General features: G+C 45.5%; 1 protein-coding gene across 1 annotated transcript; it reads left to right on the top strand.

The window, feature by feature from the left end:
* Positions 1-5223: 5223 nt before the first annotated feature.
* LOC309348732 (solute carrier family 2, facilitated glucose transporter member 5-like) lies at positions 5224-19021 on the top strand. The gene is made up of 13 exons (XM_081874405.1): positions 5224-5335; positions 6125-6227; positions 7638-7733; positions 8240-8391; positions 9774-9898; positions 10211-10363; positions 10463-10588; positions 12090-12277; positions 12627-12737; positions 13257-13358; positions 14788-14863; positions 14973-15100; positions 18382-19021. The coding sequence occupies exons 2-13, from the start codon at positions 6138-6140 to the stop codon at positions 18547-18549; spliced, it is 1515 nt and encodes a 504-aa protein (XP_081730531.1). The 5' UTR covers positions 5224-5335; positions 6125-6137; the 3' UTR covers positions 18550-19021.

Genomic DNA, 19021 nt, shown 5'->3' with positions numbered 1-19021 from the left:
TTCTTCTTCTTCTTCTTCTTCTTCTTCTTCTTCTTCTTCTTGCTTTAATTGACCTTGCTATAGAAAACAGAACTCTTGGGTTTATTATTCTCTGTTATAAAACACTGCATGTTTCCACCACCAGACCTAGAATGACCTTGAAGGTAAGGCAGCTGAGGCTTGGACTAGGATCTTATTATAGATGGTGCTCACAAGGCCTCAACCCCCACCTCTTTTAAGTAGGGGTGTATCACAAACAAAGGGTGTGAACTGTGAGCGAACAGGTTTGGGGATCAAAATCCCTGTCAGCCATTAAAATTCAGAGAGAGGGAACTAAGGCAGGCTGCAATTTCTTACCATCAGTCCCTACCCTTGCCACCTGATATAAAATAATAGTGATAATAAAGCCCAAATAGCTTGTATCCATTCTCTCTGAGAGATTGCATTCCCTCATATGAACCAGCCTTGGTTTTGAGATCTTCCAGGGAGGCCCCGCTGTTGGTCCTACCACCATTACAGGCTTCCTTGGTAGGGACATGGGAGAAGGACTTCTTGGTAGAGGTTGCTACCCAACTGTGGAACTCCCTCCCCACAGAATTTAGACTAGCTCCCTTCTTGTCCTTCCTCCAGCAGGTGAATTATTTCTTGCCCCAACAGGTTTTTGGGAATTGGCTGCTTTTAAATAAAGGACTAGCACTGTTCAGTTTTTATTGTAATCTTCTGTATGTTTTTAATAGATAGATAGATGATGGGTAGATATAGAAAGATAGTTTATCAATGTTTAATTGTTTTTTAATGATTTTTTCCCCTTATTTTTTTAGCTGTTCTTATTTTTATCTGTAAGCTGCCTTGAGTCCCTGTAAGGGGAAAAGGCAGGGCATTAATGATAATAATAATAATAATAATAATAATAATAATAATAATAATAATAACCATACCAGCAGGAAACCTCCCATCTACCCTGTGTCCCACATTGCCAGAGCATATATTTCCATGCTACATCCTTTGTCTTTTCCAAAAATCAAGGCACCAGAGAATAGAACCACAGAACTGTAGAGTTGGAAGTAACCCAAAAGATTGTTTAGTCAAACCCTCTGCAGTGCAAAAATCTCAACTAAAGCATCCATGACAGATGGACATCCAACCTCTGCTTGAAAACCTCCTAGGAAGGAGAGCCCGCCCAGCGGCGTAGCGTGGGTTGTCAGCACCCGGGGCAAGGCAAGTAATTTGTGCCCCTAACCCCTAACCTGCCGCTGCTGCCAGCTTCTTCTTGCTGCTGCCTGGGCTGGTCGGGTGTGGTTCTCTCCCGCGCTCAGCGCTGCGCTGGGCGGCCGCTGCACTGTCCCTCCCCCAGATAGTCCCTCCCTCGCTCTCTCTCCGCTCCGCAACGCACCGCACGCCTGGCACCCTCCCCCTCCACAGTGGGCGGCGACCCGGCAGCTCGGATCGGATTCGCACAGCCAGCACTGCAGTGAGAGAGAGTGAGTGAGCCAGGTAGGGGCAGAGAGCTGCGAGTGCGAGCGCCCCCCCCAAAAAATGTTGCACCTGGTGCGGCTGCCCCCCCCCCCCGCACCCCCCACGCTACGCCACTGAGCCCACCACCTCCTGAGGGAGACCATTCCACTGTCAAACAGCTCTTACTGATGTTCAGTCAGAATCTCCTTTCTTGTAACTTGAAGCCATTGGTTCGAGTCCTTACCCCACGGAGGAGGAGAAAGCAAGCTTTCTCCACCTTCCCTGTGATAGCCCTTGAAATATTTGAAGAGGGCTGTGTATCTCCTCTCAGTCTCCTCAGTTCCACCACCTCCAAGTGACTTGGCCTGAAGCAAAGCCCTCACTCACACACCACAACCACGGTTTGCTCTTCAAGAAAACAGTGATCATCTGCTTCCATCTGCCCTTTGTATTTGTCAGTGTATCCCATCTGTTCCCCGATGCTTCCATCCCAGATGGCTATCAGCACTGACTGGCTTGAGGCAATTCTTTGAATACTGCCATGAATAACAGGAAGTTTGGAGCGTGTAATTTTTTATTTTAATCTGGCCATTGAAGAGAATCATTATAAAATTCTTCCTTTTGATGATTTCTTTCTTTTAGCCATTTTTTTAAAAAAAGAAAAAAGACACGGTATAGGAAAGTGTATGTGTGTGTTTAAGGAAATTGGTTGCTCCAAGCTTCCTTCATTTTCCTTTGATCTCTCACAAGTGTGTGGTGGCTGAAACCACACATTCCAACACTCCCAGTCTACCAAGGATAGGTCCTGTTATTTTGTTACTTATCCCTACTAAATCATTGCCAGCAAATTCTTAAAGAAGATGCAAGAAACTGTAGCTGTGATGAAAAGGGTTATATTTATTCAAATATAAGAACAGAGAAGATATGCAAACAGTGAAACAATAAACCACAATTACCAAAATCAAACTATAGTCTGGCCACTGGAATTTCCCTGCTCCCTGAATGGGCATGCATGGCACAAGATGAAAGATCCTGGTATACGTACAATGACTTTATTGGGAATACACCATAGCTTGCAGGTAGGCCAGTCCTTTCTGGATCCTTCCCCCTGCCCCCCCCCCAAAAAAAAAGAGTTGCGAAAGAATACAGAAATGCCTAAAATTTGTCAGTCTCAATTCTTGTGTACAGATATGTTTTTAGAATAATTCCTCTGTTTGAAATAGGAATACAGTCTTATCTTGGTTCTCGAACACCTTGGTACTCATACGTTTTGGCTCCCGAATGCTGCAAACCCGGAAGTAGGTGCCCCGGTTTGCAAACATTTTTCAGAAGCCAAATGTCTGATGCAGCTTCCACTTGACTGCAGGAAGCTCCTGCAGCCAATCGGAAGCCTCACCTTGGTTTTCGAACAGTTTCGGGAGTCGAATGGACTCCAGGAATGGATTAAGTTCAAGAACCAAGGTACCACTGTACAATGTATCTCATTATATTGTTGAAGACCATGACCAGGTGGCTGATTTTGCATGTTTAAAACTTGAATAAAAGATTTATAAAGAACACATTGTAAGACAATTCTGTAGGCCACCCCCCCCCCACTAGCTTTTAAATCAATAGAGAGGCTTCAGCAGAGTAAACCATTTCATGATATGCTTCTAACAACTGAGAGGTAAAGTGGCTGGAACACGACTGCTTGGAATGAGAATTGGAGCAATCTCAAAGCAGGTATCTGTTTTCAAATGGGAAAATGTTGGGGTTTACATATTTGAATGTAGCACTTTCAAAAGCTTCCCTGACATCAGGGGTGCCAACTTGAATAAAATATATTGGGGGGGGGCAGGTAAGCCTCCCTACACATGTCACGTGTCATGATGCACACACACCATTTGAATGGCAACGCCCACCAACTTTTTGGGGGATGGCCCCCTCAAATATTTTATTTTGGGGGGAGAAGACTCCTTGGCTGCTAGGAGTTGGCTCCTATGCCTAACATCACACTGTAATAATAATAATAATAATAATAATAATAATAATAATTTTTATTTATATCCCGCCCTCCCCAACCGAAGCCGGGCTCAGAGTGGCTAACAGCAATAAAAGTAACACAACATTCTAAAATCAATTCATTATAAAATCAGTTCAAAATCAAATTAATGGCAACCATTGGGCTAGAGTTCTATGAGGATTACCAAAGGAGGGGGTCAGACTGTGCCTTGGCCAAAGGTCTGGTGGAAACAGCTCCGTCTTGCAGGCCCTGCAGAAATATGTCAGGTCCTGCAGGGCCCTAGTCTCTTGTGACAGAGCATTCCACTGGATCAGGGTCACAGCCAAAAAAGCCCTGGCTATGGTTGAGGCCAGCCTAACCTCCCTGTGGCCCGGGACCTCCCGGGTGTTTTTGTTTGAAGACCGTAAGGTCCTCCATGGGACATACCAGGAGAGGCAGCCCTGTAGGTACCAGGGTCCTGCACCCGCTGGAGTTTCTGGGTCAGTCTCAAGGGCAGCCCCACGTAGAGTGAGTTACAATAATCAATTCTCGAGGTGACCATCGTGTGGATCACAGTGGCTAGGTCAGGGCGAGAGAGGTAAGGAGCCAACTGTTTAGCTTGGTGGAGATGAAAAAATGCCACCTTTGTTATAGCTGCAATCTGTGCCTCCTAATAAGGATCCTATAAAAGTAGGTCAGTATGAGTTTATAACTCATGTTTGCTTGTTTGTTAAATGTATATCCCACCCTTCTTCCTAAAACAGCATCCATATTAAAATATGTCAGGGGTTCTTTAACTGCATTGCAGGATGTAGGGTTAGATACTCCTTTGGGACCCTTCCAACTCTCCCATTCAATGTTTCTATGAAAATAAATCAGTATTTAAAACATCTTTAAAATTTCAGTTGGAAAAGAAGGTTAAGGGATTATGTGGCTTGGCTAAGGCCATAAAGTCGTCGTCGTCTTCTTCTCTGGCGATCACGCTGAGTAAGATTGTCTTCCATAAACACGGTTTTAACAATGAGTCTGTAAGTGACTGTGGAGGCCAATTCTGGATCCACACGTCCATCCACAGTGGGGACATTAGTTTCCAGGTGGTAGTTGATCACGGTGTGGATTTGCCAAGCATGCCTTCCTCTTAGCACATTTCTCCCTTGCGTCCTGAGTTTGAATGTCTTCAAAGTCCATGACACCTTTGGTAAAGGCTGTTCTCCAATTGGAGTGCTCGCAGGCCAGTGTTTCCCAGTTGTCTGCATTTATACTACATTTTTTTTTAGATTTGCCTTGAGACAGTCTTTAAACCTCTTTTGTTGACCACCAGCATTACGCTTTCCATTTTTAAGTTCAGAATAGAGTAGTTGCTTTGGAAGACAATCATCAGGCATCCACACAACATGACCAGTCCAACGAAGTTGATATTGACGAATCATTGCTTCAACACTGGTGATCTTTGCTTCATCCAGTATACTATTAGTTCACCTGTCTTCCCAAGTTATGTGTAAGATTTTTGGGAGACACTGTTGATGGAATCTTTCAAGAAGTTGGAGATGGCATTTTAAGTGGTCCATGTTTCACATGCATACAGTAACGTTGGTATTACAATAGCTTTATAAACAAGCATTTTGGTTTCCCTGTGAATGTCCCGGTCCTCAAACACTCTGCACTTCAATCAATAATGGCAGGAGGACTTCTTGATTCATAGCTCCGTCACCTTCCAGCTCTGCCACACCAGCAGCTAATCCACATTCCATCATTGCATCGTGTCACCTTCCAACTGTCAACAGCTTTTCCTGGAACCTTCTGATGCCCTTCCCTTGATTGTCTCCCAGAATTCTCTTAGAGGTTCTGAAATGCCTTATTTCTACAGAACAGTTGTGCTAGGTTCAGTTCCCCCCTACTTACAAGTTACAGAAAGCTATGGTAAGTCCGGGTGCTCTTGGCCTATTCGTCTTCCATCCTGTGGGATCTACCCTCTGCATGGTTGAAGGGATTTTTCCAGGCAGATCTCATTACTTCCCAGCTATCTGGCTGATCCTGTTGCCCGAATTAGGGCTGTGCACTGGATTCAGTCAAATCCCAAGATGAACTGGGTTGATTCAGGGGAGATGATTCAGGCTTCAGCCAGGTTGCATCAAGAGAGCCCCAGAATCACTCTGGGACAGTTATTTATAGCCCAGCATTCAGGATATAGGTTCTAGAAGGGCAGTTTAAAAGTAACGTTTATTTGCATATTGCAAAGACACAAAAAAGGGTATCTATGTACTGAAAACACACCGGGATGCTTCACACAGTGCAGTTGATGGTAGATCAGCCCAAAGGGGGAAATTCAGTTTGAGTAGGCCTTGCAGTGGTGGTCTTTGCCTGCCTTCCAATCTCCCCATTTGAATAGCTAACATGATGCCCTCATGCTTAGAAGATTTCATTCCACACTACTTTTAGGGAGACTCCAGGGAGATTTGGAAATTGGATGATAAGGGAGAGCCTCGTGGCAATAATTAACCCCTATATCATGGCAGCAGCTCTTTAAAGGGGGGGGGGTCAGCTGAGCAGAGGAGAGTATTCTGTCTTAGCTGGGAAGACCCTAGGGAAGCTGTAAGGTGGCCATCACAGAGACAAATAACTGCCTTGCCTCCATACCTTGCTTAGGGACTTCCTGCATGCATCTGATCAGCTGCCTTCTACCAACAACACTATCTTATTTCCCCCCAGGTGAGCCTTTTTTATGACTTCTACTCAGGAAACCATGGACAAAAAGGAGGCGCCAACTAGTAAAAAACCCAAGAAACGAGGGAGGCTGGAGGCTGCATTCAAGGTACTGGGTTTATAACACATTGAAAATTAAAGTTTCTGTGTAATTGTTTCCCAGGTTTCAGATACAGCATTACTTATAAGCTAATATAAGCTTATAAGCTAATAGTTCATAATATATTGGGTGGGGTCCAGAAATAATCATGGTGAAAGTAGTCCCACTGGACTCATTTTAACGAGTCTTCTTTAAGCATGACTAAATCTGAATCCGATCACTGCAGATGGTGACAGCAGTCACGGAATTAAAAGACGCCTGCTCCTTGGGAGAAAGGCGATGGCAAATCTAGACAACATCTTAAAAAGTAGAGACATCACCTTACCAACAAAGGTCCATAAAGTAAAAGCTATGGTTTTCCCATTAGTGATGTATGGAAGTGAGAGCTGGACCATAAAGAAGGCTGATTGCCGAAGAATTGATGCTTTTGAATTATGGTGCTGGAGGAGACTCTTGAGAGTCCCATGGACTGCAAGAAGATCAAACCTCTCCATTCTTAGGGAAATCAGCCCTGAGTGCTCACTGGAAGGACAGATCCTGAAGCTGAGGCTCCAATACTTTGGCCACCTCATGAGAAGAGAAGACTCCCTGGAAAAGACCCTGATGCTGGGAAAGATGGAGGGCACAAGGAGAAGGGGAAAACAGAGGACGAGATGGTTGGACAGTGTTCTCGAAGCTACAAACATGAGTCTGACCAAACTGCGGGAGGTAGTGGAAGACAGGAGTGCCTGGCGTGCTCTGGTCCATGGGGTCACGAAGAGTCGGACACGACTAAACGACTAAACAACAAGTCTGAATCCAACCCATTATACTACAGTATTATTTTTCAAGTTTTTTAAAAAAGTTTTGTTTACATTATTTAAGTGATTTTGCTAACATTTAATTTCCTTCACTAAATTGTTTTTCCAGGTCTAGTTTTAGGCAGATTTTAAATGGGTTTTCTTTTGTTGAGTTTGTTCTGGCTTTGATAGGGTTTTATATACTGATTGGCATTTGTGTTGCTTATAGTCAATATTTGTTTATTCCTGTTTATTTATTTCTTTTTAATCTTGCACTTGGTGTTTTACTAATGTTGAAAACTGTTCAGGGAAACAAGTAAACAATCATAATCAGATTTCTCCTTCTTTAAATCCCTGGTATCTTCAGAACTCCAAGTGGCGTCTTAGTATCAAAGACCCCTTGGGATGATGATGATGATGATGATGATGATGATGATTTTGGATTGTTACATCTCCACAAAAGTTGTAATTGTCAAGGAATATCTGCATGTCCACCAAATGTACCTCCCTTGAGGACTGAATGCACCTCTGTCTTTATTCTATCTTTCTGCTTCTTGGTTGTAAATACACCTAATTAACAAGAAAGAAATGCAAGTATTTTGCCCTGTCTCATCACAGTATCTCCTACTTCTTCCTGTAGGACTTGTCAATGACACTTCTTTGGGTGTTGTTTGCTGCCTGCCTCCTGTCTGCAACCTATGGTTACAACATCTGGCTGATCTACTCCCCTTCTGTGGTACAAATGGCTTCTTTTATTTTGTGGGCTGTGTTCCCTAAGGGGTAATTTGTTGTGCCTCTGAAAGTGGAGGTAAGCCATAGCTATTGTGGCTAGCAGTCACTGACAGTCTAATTCTACATGAGTTTGTCCAAGTTACTGACTGTCAGTGCCATCAACAGCGACTGTACTGCTTGAAGGAGTGCTTTCTTTTGACTCTCCTGAATCTTCCAACATTTAGATCCATTGGATTTCTGGTGTTATAAGGGAGGGAGGGGGAGACAAAATAGCATAAACATTTGTAAATTTAGAGAAATCCACACTTAAAGGTGGTTGAATTTTCATGAGGACTTCAAAAACATCACAAACTGATATGGATCAGAAGAGGACTGAATTTAAGAAGGGACAAATGAGAAATTGAGAGAGATTGACAGGCTCTCCTATCCCTGGTCACAACCGTTGAGATTCTGCTGTCATGTGATGTGCAGTGCTGTCCTAACATCGACTTTTCTGTGCTTCTCTCCTAGCTCATAAAAGACTTTTATAACGTAACCACTTTCCCCCCGAAGATGAACCCCAACATCAAGTTATTCTTGATGTCCTCCTCCATCGCTTTATATCCACTGGGAGGTACATTTGGGGCACTTCTGATTGGCGTCCTGGAGGATAGATGTGGCAGGTATAGACAGAATCATGACTGATGAACTGCATGCCCTAGGCTGGTGAGAAGTAAGGGGAAATGATTTGCTTCTGACCTACATGCCCTGATCTGTCGCATTGCTCACCCCCACAGATACCAAATGGCCCATGAAGGGGGAGGGGGTCACAAGAAGAGCATAAGACGGGCCCTGCTGGATCAGGCCAAAGGCCATCTAGTTCCAGCACCTTGTCCTCACGATAGCCTACAGGTGCCCATGAAATGTCTGCAGATGCCTATGGAAAGCCCACAAGGCAGCTACTAATAACTTAAGAAGGCTTTCCCTGAAGTGTTACCCAATTCTATAATGGAACACTACCTGTAGAACTCCTGAAATGTTTCTTATTGTTCTTAGATTCTTGAGGCACTATCTTTTGTATTTTGTTTTATCGTCTATGGCTTTGATAGCTTTTGGCCGCAACGTGGTTATAAATCTGCAAGATGAATGGAAATAGAATCATAGAATTGTAGAGTTGGAAGGGATCACAAGGGCAATCTAGACCAACCCCCTGCATTGCAGGAATCTTTGGCCCAGTGTAGAATTCAATCCCACGACCCTGTGATTAAGAGTCTCATTCTCTACTCACTTTAAAAAGCATGCTCTGGGTGCCTCCCCACACTTGTAACCACCATCAACTGGTCTGCGATCCGCATAGTGACTCAGATAGTTGAGGATATAGCCACCAGGGCTAAGTAAAGTTTCAAAGTTCTAGGCAGACAAGAAAGGAAGATAAGACAGGATCAGCACCTTGGAGAGGGACCAAGCAGTAAGCTTCAGGGCAGGATACGCAAACTCAGCACTCCAGATGTTTTGGGACTACAACACCCATCATCCTTAGCTAACAGGACCAGTGGTCAGGGATGATGGGAGTTGTAGTCCCAAAACATCTGGAGGGCTGAGTTTGCCTATGCCTGCTTCAGGGGAAGTGAGGAAATACAGTTGCTGCAGACCTACATCTCTGCAGTAGCATCTAATAACTGGCCTTATGATATACCCTTTAGAAAGGTAGCTCAGAGGTAGAGCACAAGCTTCCATGTAAATGATCCCAAGCTCTGCACCCCTCGCGGGAACATAGCAGGGTTGCAAAAGCCAACTTACTAGACCTCATGGAAACATGTGAGCAATGTCTGCTGAAATCCTAGAAAGGGCTTGGATAATTTTAAAGTGCTTAAGTGTAGGGCAGTCAGTGCCTTGCAGGTCTCCACCCATAACTAGCAAAGCGCAGAACCAAGTATCCATAGAAAGCTGAAGGCCTTGTTGCAATTCCATAGCTGCTCTCCTACTGCTGCTCTTTTGGTGGTATCATATCTTCACTAGCAACTCCCAACCCACACAAACTTTTCTGCTTTCCTTGTCTTTTCAGGAAAGGTACTTTGATTATTACTAGTGTTTTGTCCATTCTCTCTGCTGTACTCATGGGTTGCACACATGAGGTAACTACATATGAATTCAAAATGGTTGCACGCTTGGTGACTGGAATATGCTCAGGTGAGTCAGGGTACTGGATTGAGTGATTATTATTATTATTATTATTAATATTAATATTATTATTATTAACACATTCCCATAACATGCTTTTACCTGCTGTGTCTCTGCATCATTTAACACAGTGATGTCTCATGCAGATCAAAAAGAACTGGTTGCCATTTTGCATACCTTCGTCGGGAACATTTTGTTGTGCTGACCAATTCCTGTTACTTCCCACTAGGGCCTCCTATTCACCGTGGAGATATTCAGATGTTTATATACATCATGTTACATGCAGATCATGAATTATCCCTTGATTTATCATCTAACCAGGAATAATCTACAGTGCTGTTCCCATATACATTGGCGAGATATCGCCTGTAGAGCTGCGAGGATGCATAACCATGACGGCCAACTTCTTTTTTTCCATTGGTGTCTTGTTGGCTCAGACCCTGGCTCTTCGGGAAGTCCTGGGGAATGAAAGAGGTAATTTAGAGAAGAGCACCCTCTGCTGTATAGCAGATCAGAAGCACACTCTCCATTGGTTTATTGTTCTCAATATCATCAGTTACCCTTCTTGCACAGGTTGGTCGATTCTGATGTGCTTTGCTGGGGTCATGCCAGCGTGTCAGGTCTTCCTACTGCCCTTCATTCCTGAAAGTCCTAGGTACTTATACATTCAGAAGAAGGATGAAGATGGTGCAAGAGAAGGTACAATACTATCAATTGTAGTGGGACCTTTAGGAATGGACACCGTGCAAAACTCCTGTGATCATTCCCGGGCAACTCATATTTAGGATCCCATTAGGAATGGTGGATAGCTTTACAATACTTTGAACTGTACTGGGACCACTGGGTGTGGGTAGTGTACACAGTGGGGGTACTCCAAAAGCCTGAAGAAAATTTGCCTATCCCATCAGACAAGGGTAGGGAACTTTTTCAGCTCCAGGGGCCAGTGGGCCAATGTTGACATGTGGATGGGGCAAGCTACCTGTCAATCCCATAACATCCTGATGACATCACATGGTTGATGGGTGGGTTGCCCCCCCCCCAGGTCAACATCTCCCATTTGAGCATGGGAAAGTATTTTGCCTACCTTTTTAAAGATTGCTGGAGCCATCTTTTAAAGGTGGAGTAGCAGAAAGACCCAATCACTCTCCTGAGCACAGTGGTAAGTAAACTCACTTTCAACAGGGGAGAGGGAAACCCTGCTTACTGCTGAGTGCAGCTGCACCAGAGAGTTTGCTACTCAACAAGATTACTCCCCCTTTGCATCAGATGATACAAAGGAGGAGCAATCCTGCTTAGCGTTTGGTCTCTGCTTTGCCCAGTGTGGTGATCACACAGGGTCCCCGGACGTTTGACGGTCTATTGACCCTGTGCCAACAGTGTAATTGCTTTCTTTACTGCCACCAACCTGTTTCTCACAGGTACACATGGAGTCCAGACAGTTGTTAACATTAACAAATAATCAAGTTTATTTTATAGGCATGAACAAGCTTATGGTTTCAGTTAATTTTTCTTGGCAGTTTCTTAATCTTAGTTCCTTAACTGTCCTATTAGTTCCTAACAGCTTCAAACTGATTATCCCAACTATCTATCTATCTGACTCCACCTAACAGTCCTAACAGTTCCTCTCACCACACCACTCGACCAACCCAAAGACTTATATCCTCCCTCTTCCTTCTCCAACTCCCAAACCTCAACTGACTTTCACACAACACCCACTCTAACTCCCACTATCAGTTTCCACTGGCCAATCACATCACACTCATTTTAACCCTTTCCTTATGACCCACCTAGGAGGCAAACGCCACACCCAGTATATCAATGGCTCTCAACAACCAGCTGGCTGTTGGGCACTTCGTGAGCTGCACAAAGTTTTGGTCAAGCCCTGCCCTTTTGGTCAGGCCCCTCTCTTGCCTGTTTGGCATTCGGTGTAGGTGTGGGTGGGCACAGCTTGCCCAAAATAACTTTGTTGGCTAAGCTGGGAACCTCAATGGGGCAAGAGTGACCCGCAGGCTGGAGATTCCTTACTCCTGTCATTGGATCTCAGCACTCCGTCATTATTGTATCATTCCTGTTATCCTGATGTTGTGATTAACACAGGGGCTTTGCACTGCCTTTAATTAGGTGTTTAAAAAACTTCATTTCCACTGACCCCTTTGCTTATTTTGGAAGTCACCTCCTTTCTGCCTCTACTCCCACCTAGCCTTGCAGATGTTGAGAGGACGGGAAGACGTGGAGGATGAGATGGATGAGCTCCGCGAGGAGTTCTTTGCTGCAAAGGCAGAAAAGCCCTTGAACACGCCCAAATTGCTCTGGAAGAGAAGCCTGCGATGGCAAGTCATCACTGTAATTACCTTGATGGCTTCCCAGCATCTCACTGGAGTCATTGCGGTAAGAGAGATGCAGGCCAAGGTATTCTGAGGTTGAGTCAGGTGAAACAAAGACTTGTTTTGAACACAAAGTTCACAGGCGATGACACCAGTCATTCATGCTGTGTATCTAGGGAGATGGTCATATTCTCTGCACTTGGTTGATATTCTGTTCTCCAGGTCTGCAACTATCAAGCACCCCAGCACTTTTAATAATTAAATCATTACAGTTTTAATTGATTGTACTTCTTTTAACATTTGATGTTCTCAGCCATGGACTCCATTGGGAGGGTGGGTGGGACAGAAATGTAATAAACAAATAAACAAATTACTTTGAGCTAAAACCTCTGATTGTTCTGGTCTAATTTCAGACTTACTATTATTCAGAGAGAACCTACACGTATACACATATGGGAAAAGACAATGTGCGCTTCATGAGTATAGCTACCACTGTGAGTTTCTGCCTGGCAAACATATTTTCGGTAAGCATCTCCCGACTCCTCTCTCTCTCATCTTAGCTCATTCGGTAGAGCATGAGACTCTAAAATCTCAGGGTTGTGGGTTTAAGCCACACAAAGATTCTTGCATTGCAGAGGGTCGGATTAGATGATCCCTGTGGTCCTTCTCAACTGTACAATTATTGGATTCTAAGGTTTCATCACCATACATTTAATGCACATGGCTTCTCCCCAAGGAACCATTGGTGCTGTAGATTATCCTTCTTGGAGCTGCAGTTGGTACCCATAGGCACCAACTCCTTAGGGCTGACTTGTCTTCAGCCCCCTCAATATTGTTGATCAGGGGGCTCAGCACCCCCCAATACTGAGGGGGTGGAGGAGGCCAAGCGCTGAGTGGACTGTGGTAAAGCATCAGTAGCAGGCTCTTCTGGAGTGAAAGAGAGGAGCAGCCGTGGCCACTGAGGGGACAGTGAGCAAACATTGATTTATGAACCTTGGCCAGGCAAGTGTTTGAACTGCTTCTTTCCCTCTTTCTCTCTCTAGATGTTTTTAGTTGATTCTGTGGGAAGGAAGATTCTGCTTCTCTCTGGCTTTGGCATCTGTGGCATCCTCTGTGTTCTGTTAGCAATTACTGTGGAATTGCAGGTGGGTAATTCAAAAAGTTTGGGCATCTGTATAGCCATTTGAACCTGGGCACCCTCCCCTTTAGTATGTGCAGAGTAACTGGTAGCCATTGTTAGCCTTCTCCTCCACGAACTAGTCTAATCCCCTTTTAAAGCCATACAAGCTTGTGGCCATCACTGTGGGGAGTGAGCACCATAGTTCAACTGTGTGCTGCAAGAAGGACTTCCTTTTTCCCATCCTGAATCTTCCAATATTCAGCTTCGTTGGAAGTCCAATGCATACTCTGAAATTTAAAATCCAGTAGGTTTGTGTGTGAAAGCTTCAAGACATGAGTGATAAGGAATTGCAGATTTTTCCTGGAAAAGTAATAATAATAATAATAATAATAATAATAATAATAATAATAATAATAATATATTTATACCCCGGCCATCTGGATGAGTTTCCCCAGCCACTCTGGGCAGCTTCCAATCGAATGTTAAAAACAATACGGCATTAAATATTAAAAACTTCCCTAAACAGGGCTGCCTTCAGATGTCTTTTAAAGATAAGATAGCTACTTTTTTCCTTCACATCTGAAGGGAGGGCGTTCCATAGGGCAGGCGCCACTACCAAGAAGGCCCTCTGTCTCGTTCCCTGTAACCTCACTTCTCGCAATGAGGGAACCACTAGAAGGCCCTCGGCGCTGCATCTCAGTGTCCGGGCTGAACGTTGGGGGTGGAGATGCTCCTTCAGGTATACAGGACCGAGGCCGTTTAGGGCTTTAAAGGTCAACACCAGCACTTTGAATTGTGCTCGGAAACTTACTGGGAGCCAATGCAGATCTCTCAGATCCAGTGTTATGTCGTCCTGGCAACCACTCCCAGTCACCAGTCTAGCTGCCACATTCTGGATTAATTGCAGTTTCCAGGTCACCTTCAAAGGTAGCCCCACGTAGAGCATGTTGCAATAGTCCAAGCGAGAGATAACTAGAGTATGCACCACTCTGGCAAGGCACTCCGCAGGCAGGTAGGGTCTCAGCCTGCGTACCAGATGGAGCTGGTAGACAGCCGCCCTGGACATAGAATTAACCTGCGCCTCCATGGACAGCTGTGAGTCCAAAATGACTCCCAGGATCATGCATTTTGATTTCCCCCATTACAAGGGATCTCACAGGGGCTTCGCTCTTGATTTTCTGTGGCACCTGATGCATTCCGTGGGCCAGCAGTGCTGTGGGAACAGACATGGAAATTGTAAAGAAGGGACATCCTTGAAGATCAAGGGGGTAATCAGTGTGGTAGACCCCAAACTCCCATCATCCTCAATCAACATGGTGAAATGGACAGGGATGACTGGAGTTGTGGCTTCGCAACTTGTGGAGGGCACCATGTTGGCTACCCCTACTCTATGTAAATGGTAGTTAGCAACTTTAGTAATACATAACTGACATATACCCAACTTTCCCTAACAGGACACCATAAGTGAGATGGCGTATTTCAGCACAGTTTTTATTCTCCTATTTCTTCTTGCACAGTGCATTGGCCCAAGTAAGTACCAAGCTCCATGGAGGATGTAAAGGATATGAATAGGAAAGATAAATGACTGAGTCAGTGAAAACGTTGTATTCAATGTTCTGAATCCTTTCTCTCTCCCAAGATTCAACTCCGTGTCTAATTGTATTGGAGCTGTTCCTTCAGACATCGCGGGCCTCAGGCTTTGTGATTGCGGGCTTTGTGCACTGGTTCATGAACTTTGTATCAGGAGTGCTTTTTTATCACACAGAGGTGAGTGATTTTGATGGTCAGTTTTGATGGGGAGTTCGTGGTTTGCTTTAGGGCTGTGCAGCAGATTTGGCTGAGGCCTGAAACAAATTGGGCCTATTTGGAGGGACTCAGTTTTTGAATGAGTCAGGTTCGGACAGCCACAGTTCACTGCAGGTCACATTGCATGGCCCAGAACAATCCGTGGCTGTTGGGGGTGGGGAATTAGGCAAGAAGGAGAGGCAGGCAGGGTGGGGAAAAACTGCATGACTGCTGGATGCTTCCTTCTCCCCACATGACCCCTTCCGCTCAACAGCTGGGTGTAGGTGATACTGTGCAAGCAGCTTTCCTTTAGGATCTGGGTGTCAGGAGTGAGCCAGCAATAAATCACACTGTGCATGTTGGAGTTAACTCATTATTACCAGGTACACTACAGACTTGGTTGAATGTCAGGCCTAATGAGCAGAAGAGTTCATTCCCTGTGGTCTTACTCCATGAAAATAAGAAGAAGAAGAAGAAGAAGAAGAAGAAGAAGAAGAAGAAGAAGAAGAAGAACAAGTTGATTAAAATACAATTTAAAAAACAAGATTAAAATACAACATTACAACATTAGGATGCAGCCTCTTCACAGGAGGAGAAAGGAAAAAGAAAGAGGGGAAGGGAATAAAACTGATTCTAAGCCAGAGGCCAGGTGGAACAACTCTGTCTTACAGGCCCTGCGGAAAGGAATCAGATCCTGCCGGGCCCTGGTCTCATGAGACAGAGCGTTCCACCAGGCCGGAGCCAGTGTTGAGAAGGCCCTAGCTCTGGTTGAGGCTAATCTAACTTCCTTAGGGCCCGGGACCTCTAGGGTGTTGCTATTTATGGACCTTAAGGTCCTCCGTGGGGCATACCAGGAGAGGCGGTCCCGTAGGTACGAGGGTTCTAGGCCATGAAGGGCTTTAAAGGTGAAAACCGGCACCTTAAATCTGACCCTGTACTCCACCGGGAGCCAGTGCAGCTGGAAAAACACTGGGTGAATATGCTCCCATGGCAGAGACCCTGTGAGGAGCCTCGCTGCAGCATTCTGCACCCACTGGAATTTCTGGGACAGCTTCAAGGGCAGCCCTGTGTAGAGCGAATTACAGTAGTCAAGCCTGGAGATGACCGTCGCATGGATCACTGTGGCCAGGTCGGGGTGGGAAAGGTAAGGGACCAACTGTTGTCAAAAATCAGTTGTCGAGGCTGAAAGTCCCTTCCTCTCTAGGGCTTTTTCCAAGCAATCTGAGACTGTGCCTGTATGCAGCCAATCTCTCCTCTGCCCTTTTCATGCCACTTCTGGTTCAGGGAGAAAAGGAGGGAGGGGAGCTCGTCACAGCAGAAGGAGGAGACACTTGTGACTCCTCACCAGCCGAACTCATCTTGGCCTCTTGACCTCCCTCCTCCTCTGCTTCAGCTTCTGCCTTTGATTCTGGATTTCACTCTGCCACAGACTCTCCCAGCTCACCAAGTCCTGCTACCCCTTCAGCTTCTGGCATCTCCTCTTCCCAGCCTTCTCCCTGTGACCACTCATCGTCATCCCACCACCACCACTCCCTGGGCTCTGAGCTTTCCTTGGTGCTTCCTCAGCTGGTTCCTCCCACCATTCCTCTGTGCCCAACCAGTCCATGACACCGGGGATGGGTTGGCACCCTAGTCTTGGTAGGGAGAGGGGAAGGAGACACAAGGTTCCTTCCCGCACCCAACTCCTGACTTCGTGTTTAGAAAGGCTTTTAAAACCCTAATTAAACATTAGCCCTGGCCACAAATGTATTCAGGAACGGATTGGGGTGAGGAGTTGGTCCCCAGGTTGACCCTGGATTGGAAACATAAAACAGATGGCCAGTGGTTTGCACTGGTAAATTAATCCCAGCCACATGTAGCACCATTACCTCCCCTCTAATTAAATCCACCCAATTATAAAGCAATATGGTTGTCCCGTTCCCCCCCCCCCCCATTTGCTTGCCCCTAGAAGTTTTAAGCTGTGAAGCAGTTTATAAATTTCTGGGTTGTTTTCTTTTGATGCCATATAAAGCACCAAAGCTAACAAGTCAGTGTGCAAACAGATTCCTTCATCTGCCCCAACTGCAACAAAACATGCCTCTCCCATATTGGTCTCTATAGCCACAGCAGGCACTGTAACTGTCCAGCAGTTTGGCTTCACTCACCTACCCACCCCAAGGCACATCTGAGACAAATGGATGCCAACTATTGCATTGTGGACTGGGGCTCAGAGCTACAGTGTAGGTGCCCATGTTTTGGTGCCTTCTGCAGTAGTGATGTATGGAAGTGAGAGCTGGACCATAAAGAAGGATGATCGCCAAAGAATTGATGCTTTTGAATTATGGTGCTGGAGGGGACTCTTGAGAGTCCCATGGACTGCAAGAAGATCAAACCTCTCCATTCTGAAGGAAATCAACCCTGAGTGCTCACTGGAAGGACAGATCATGAAGCTGAGGCTCCAATACTTGGGCCACCTCTTGAGAAGAGAAGACTCCCTGGAAAAGACCCTGATGTTGGGAAAGATGGAGGGCACAAGGAGAAGGGGATGACAGAGGACGAGATGGTTGGACAGTGTTCTTGAAGCTACGAACATGAGTTTGGCCAAACTGCGGGAGGCCTGGCATGCTCTGGTCCATGGGGTGACGAAGAGTTGGACACGACTAAATGACTAAACAACAACACAGTCATGGAAGGGTATAGCAATATCTAAATTCAGGCTGTGTGATTGGTGGGCCATGTCTAACCTCTGGATTGCTTCTTTGACATGTCAGTACCAGCATATTGTACTTCTCCAGACTCCGTATCAAAACCTGACATCCATAAACTGACTGGGTTGAAGAATTCACACTGATTCTGTAGCCTAACCTACAGCTTCCCGAGACTGACCCTCAGTCCCCTCTTTCAGAGTGTGAATGAGGATCTAAACACAGAAACACATACACCATGTGCATGATAGATAAGTAAATAAGCTTCCACGATATGCTCATCTCTCTCTCTCTCTCTCTCTCTCTCTCTCTCTCTCTCTCTCTCTCTCTCCCCCTCTCCCTCTCCCTCTCCCTCTCCCTCTCCCTCTCCCTCTCCCTCTCCCTCTCCCTCTCCCTCTCCCTCCCTCCCTCCCTCTCCCTCTCCCTCTCCCTCTCCCTCTCCCTCTCCCTCTCCCTCTCCCTCTCCCTCTCCCTCTCCCTCTCCCTCTCCCTCCTTCCCTCTCCCTCCCTCTCCCTCTCCCTCTCCCTCTCCCTCTCCCTCTCCCCACCCAACCTCCCCCATTTCCTTCCCAACTCTAGAAGTCGATTGGATCCTACTGCTTTCTGCTTTACTTCCCTATCTGCCTAGCCACCTTTTTGTTCATCTTGAAGTTTCTCCCAGAAACCAAGAAGAGGACCTTTGTGGATATCAAGAGAATCATGTTGCTGCGGTCAGTCAAGAAGGTCTCAGCCACGGTGGTTGATTAGAAACTCAAGAATCACCCAATGCAGTTATTTAGTTGGGATTTTTTGTTTTTGAATTTCCAAACAAACGATTCTAAGAAAGCTCTTATTGATATCCTCCAATTGCCTTAGTTCAGCTAATGTAGTAATAATATAAGATTCCCTGCTGATCTAAAAAACAGTCTTCTTTTTTACATTCAGTCTTACCTGTGAAAACAGGGACAAACTGAGAAAGCACTACATCTTATTAGCTGCCATCTTTTCAATGTTTTGGCTGAGTCAAAATATATGGAGATAGGGATGGGCAGTAGCTTAGGGGATGGGCAGTAGCTCAGTGGGTTTACAGGAAAGAGGTCCTAGGTTGAACCCTGAGAACTTCCAGGTGGAGCTGGGAAGGATTTTAACCAGAAGACCCAGAGAACTGCTGCGAGTCCTTGCAGGCAGTATTGGACATACCAGTTGCCCAGCTTCAGCATAAAACAGCTTCCTCTGTTCA

This window comes from Podarcis erhardii (genome assembly GCF_964252035.2).
Source record: "Podarcis erhardii genome assembly, chromosome: 8".
Lineage (NCBI taxonomy): Eukaryota > Metazoa > Chordata > Lepidosauria > Squamata > Lacertidae > Podarcis > Podarcis erhardii.
This window is presented reverse-complemented; position numbering and strand designations above follow the sequence as displayed.

Bases quoted from the DNA above. Each gene is read 5' to 3' on its own strand.
- LOC309348732 (XM_081874405.1), top strand. From the start codon at position 6,138: ATGACTTCTACTCAGGAAACCATGGACAAAAAGGAGGCGCCAACTAGT. The intron at 6,228-7,637 runs GTACTGGGTTTA...TTCTTCCTGTAG, and splicing joins GGCTGGAGGCTGCATTCAAG to GACTTGTCAATGACACTTCT. The intron at 13,359-14,787 runs GTGGGTAATTCA...TTTCCCTAACAG, and splicing joins CAATTACTGTGGAATTGCAG to GACACCATAAGTGAGATGGC.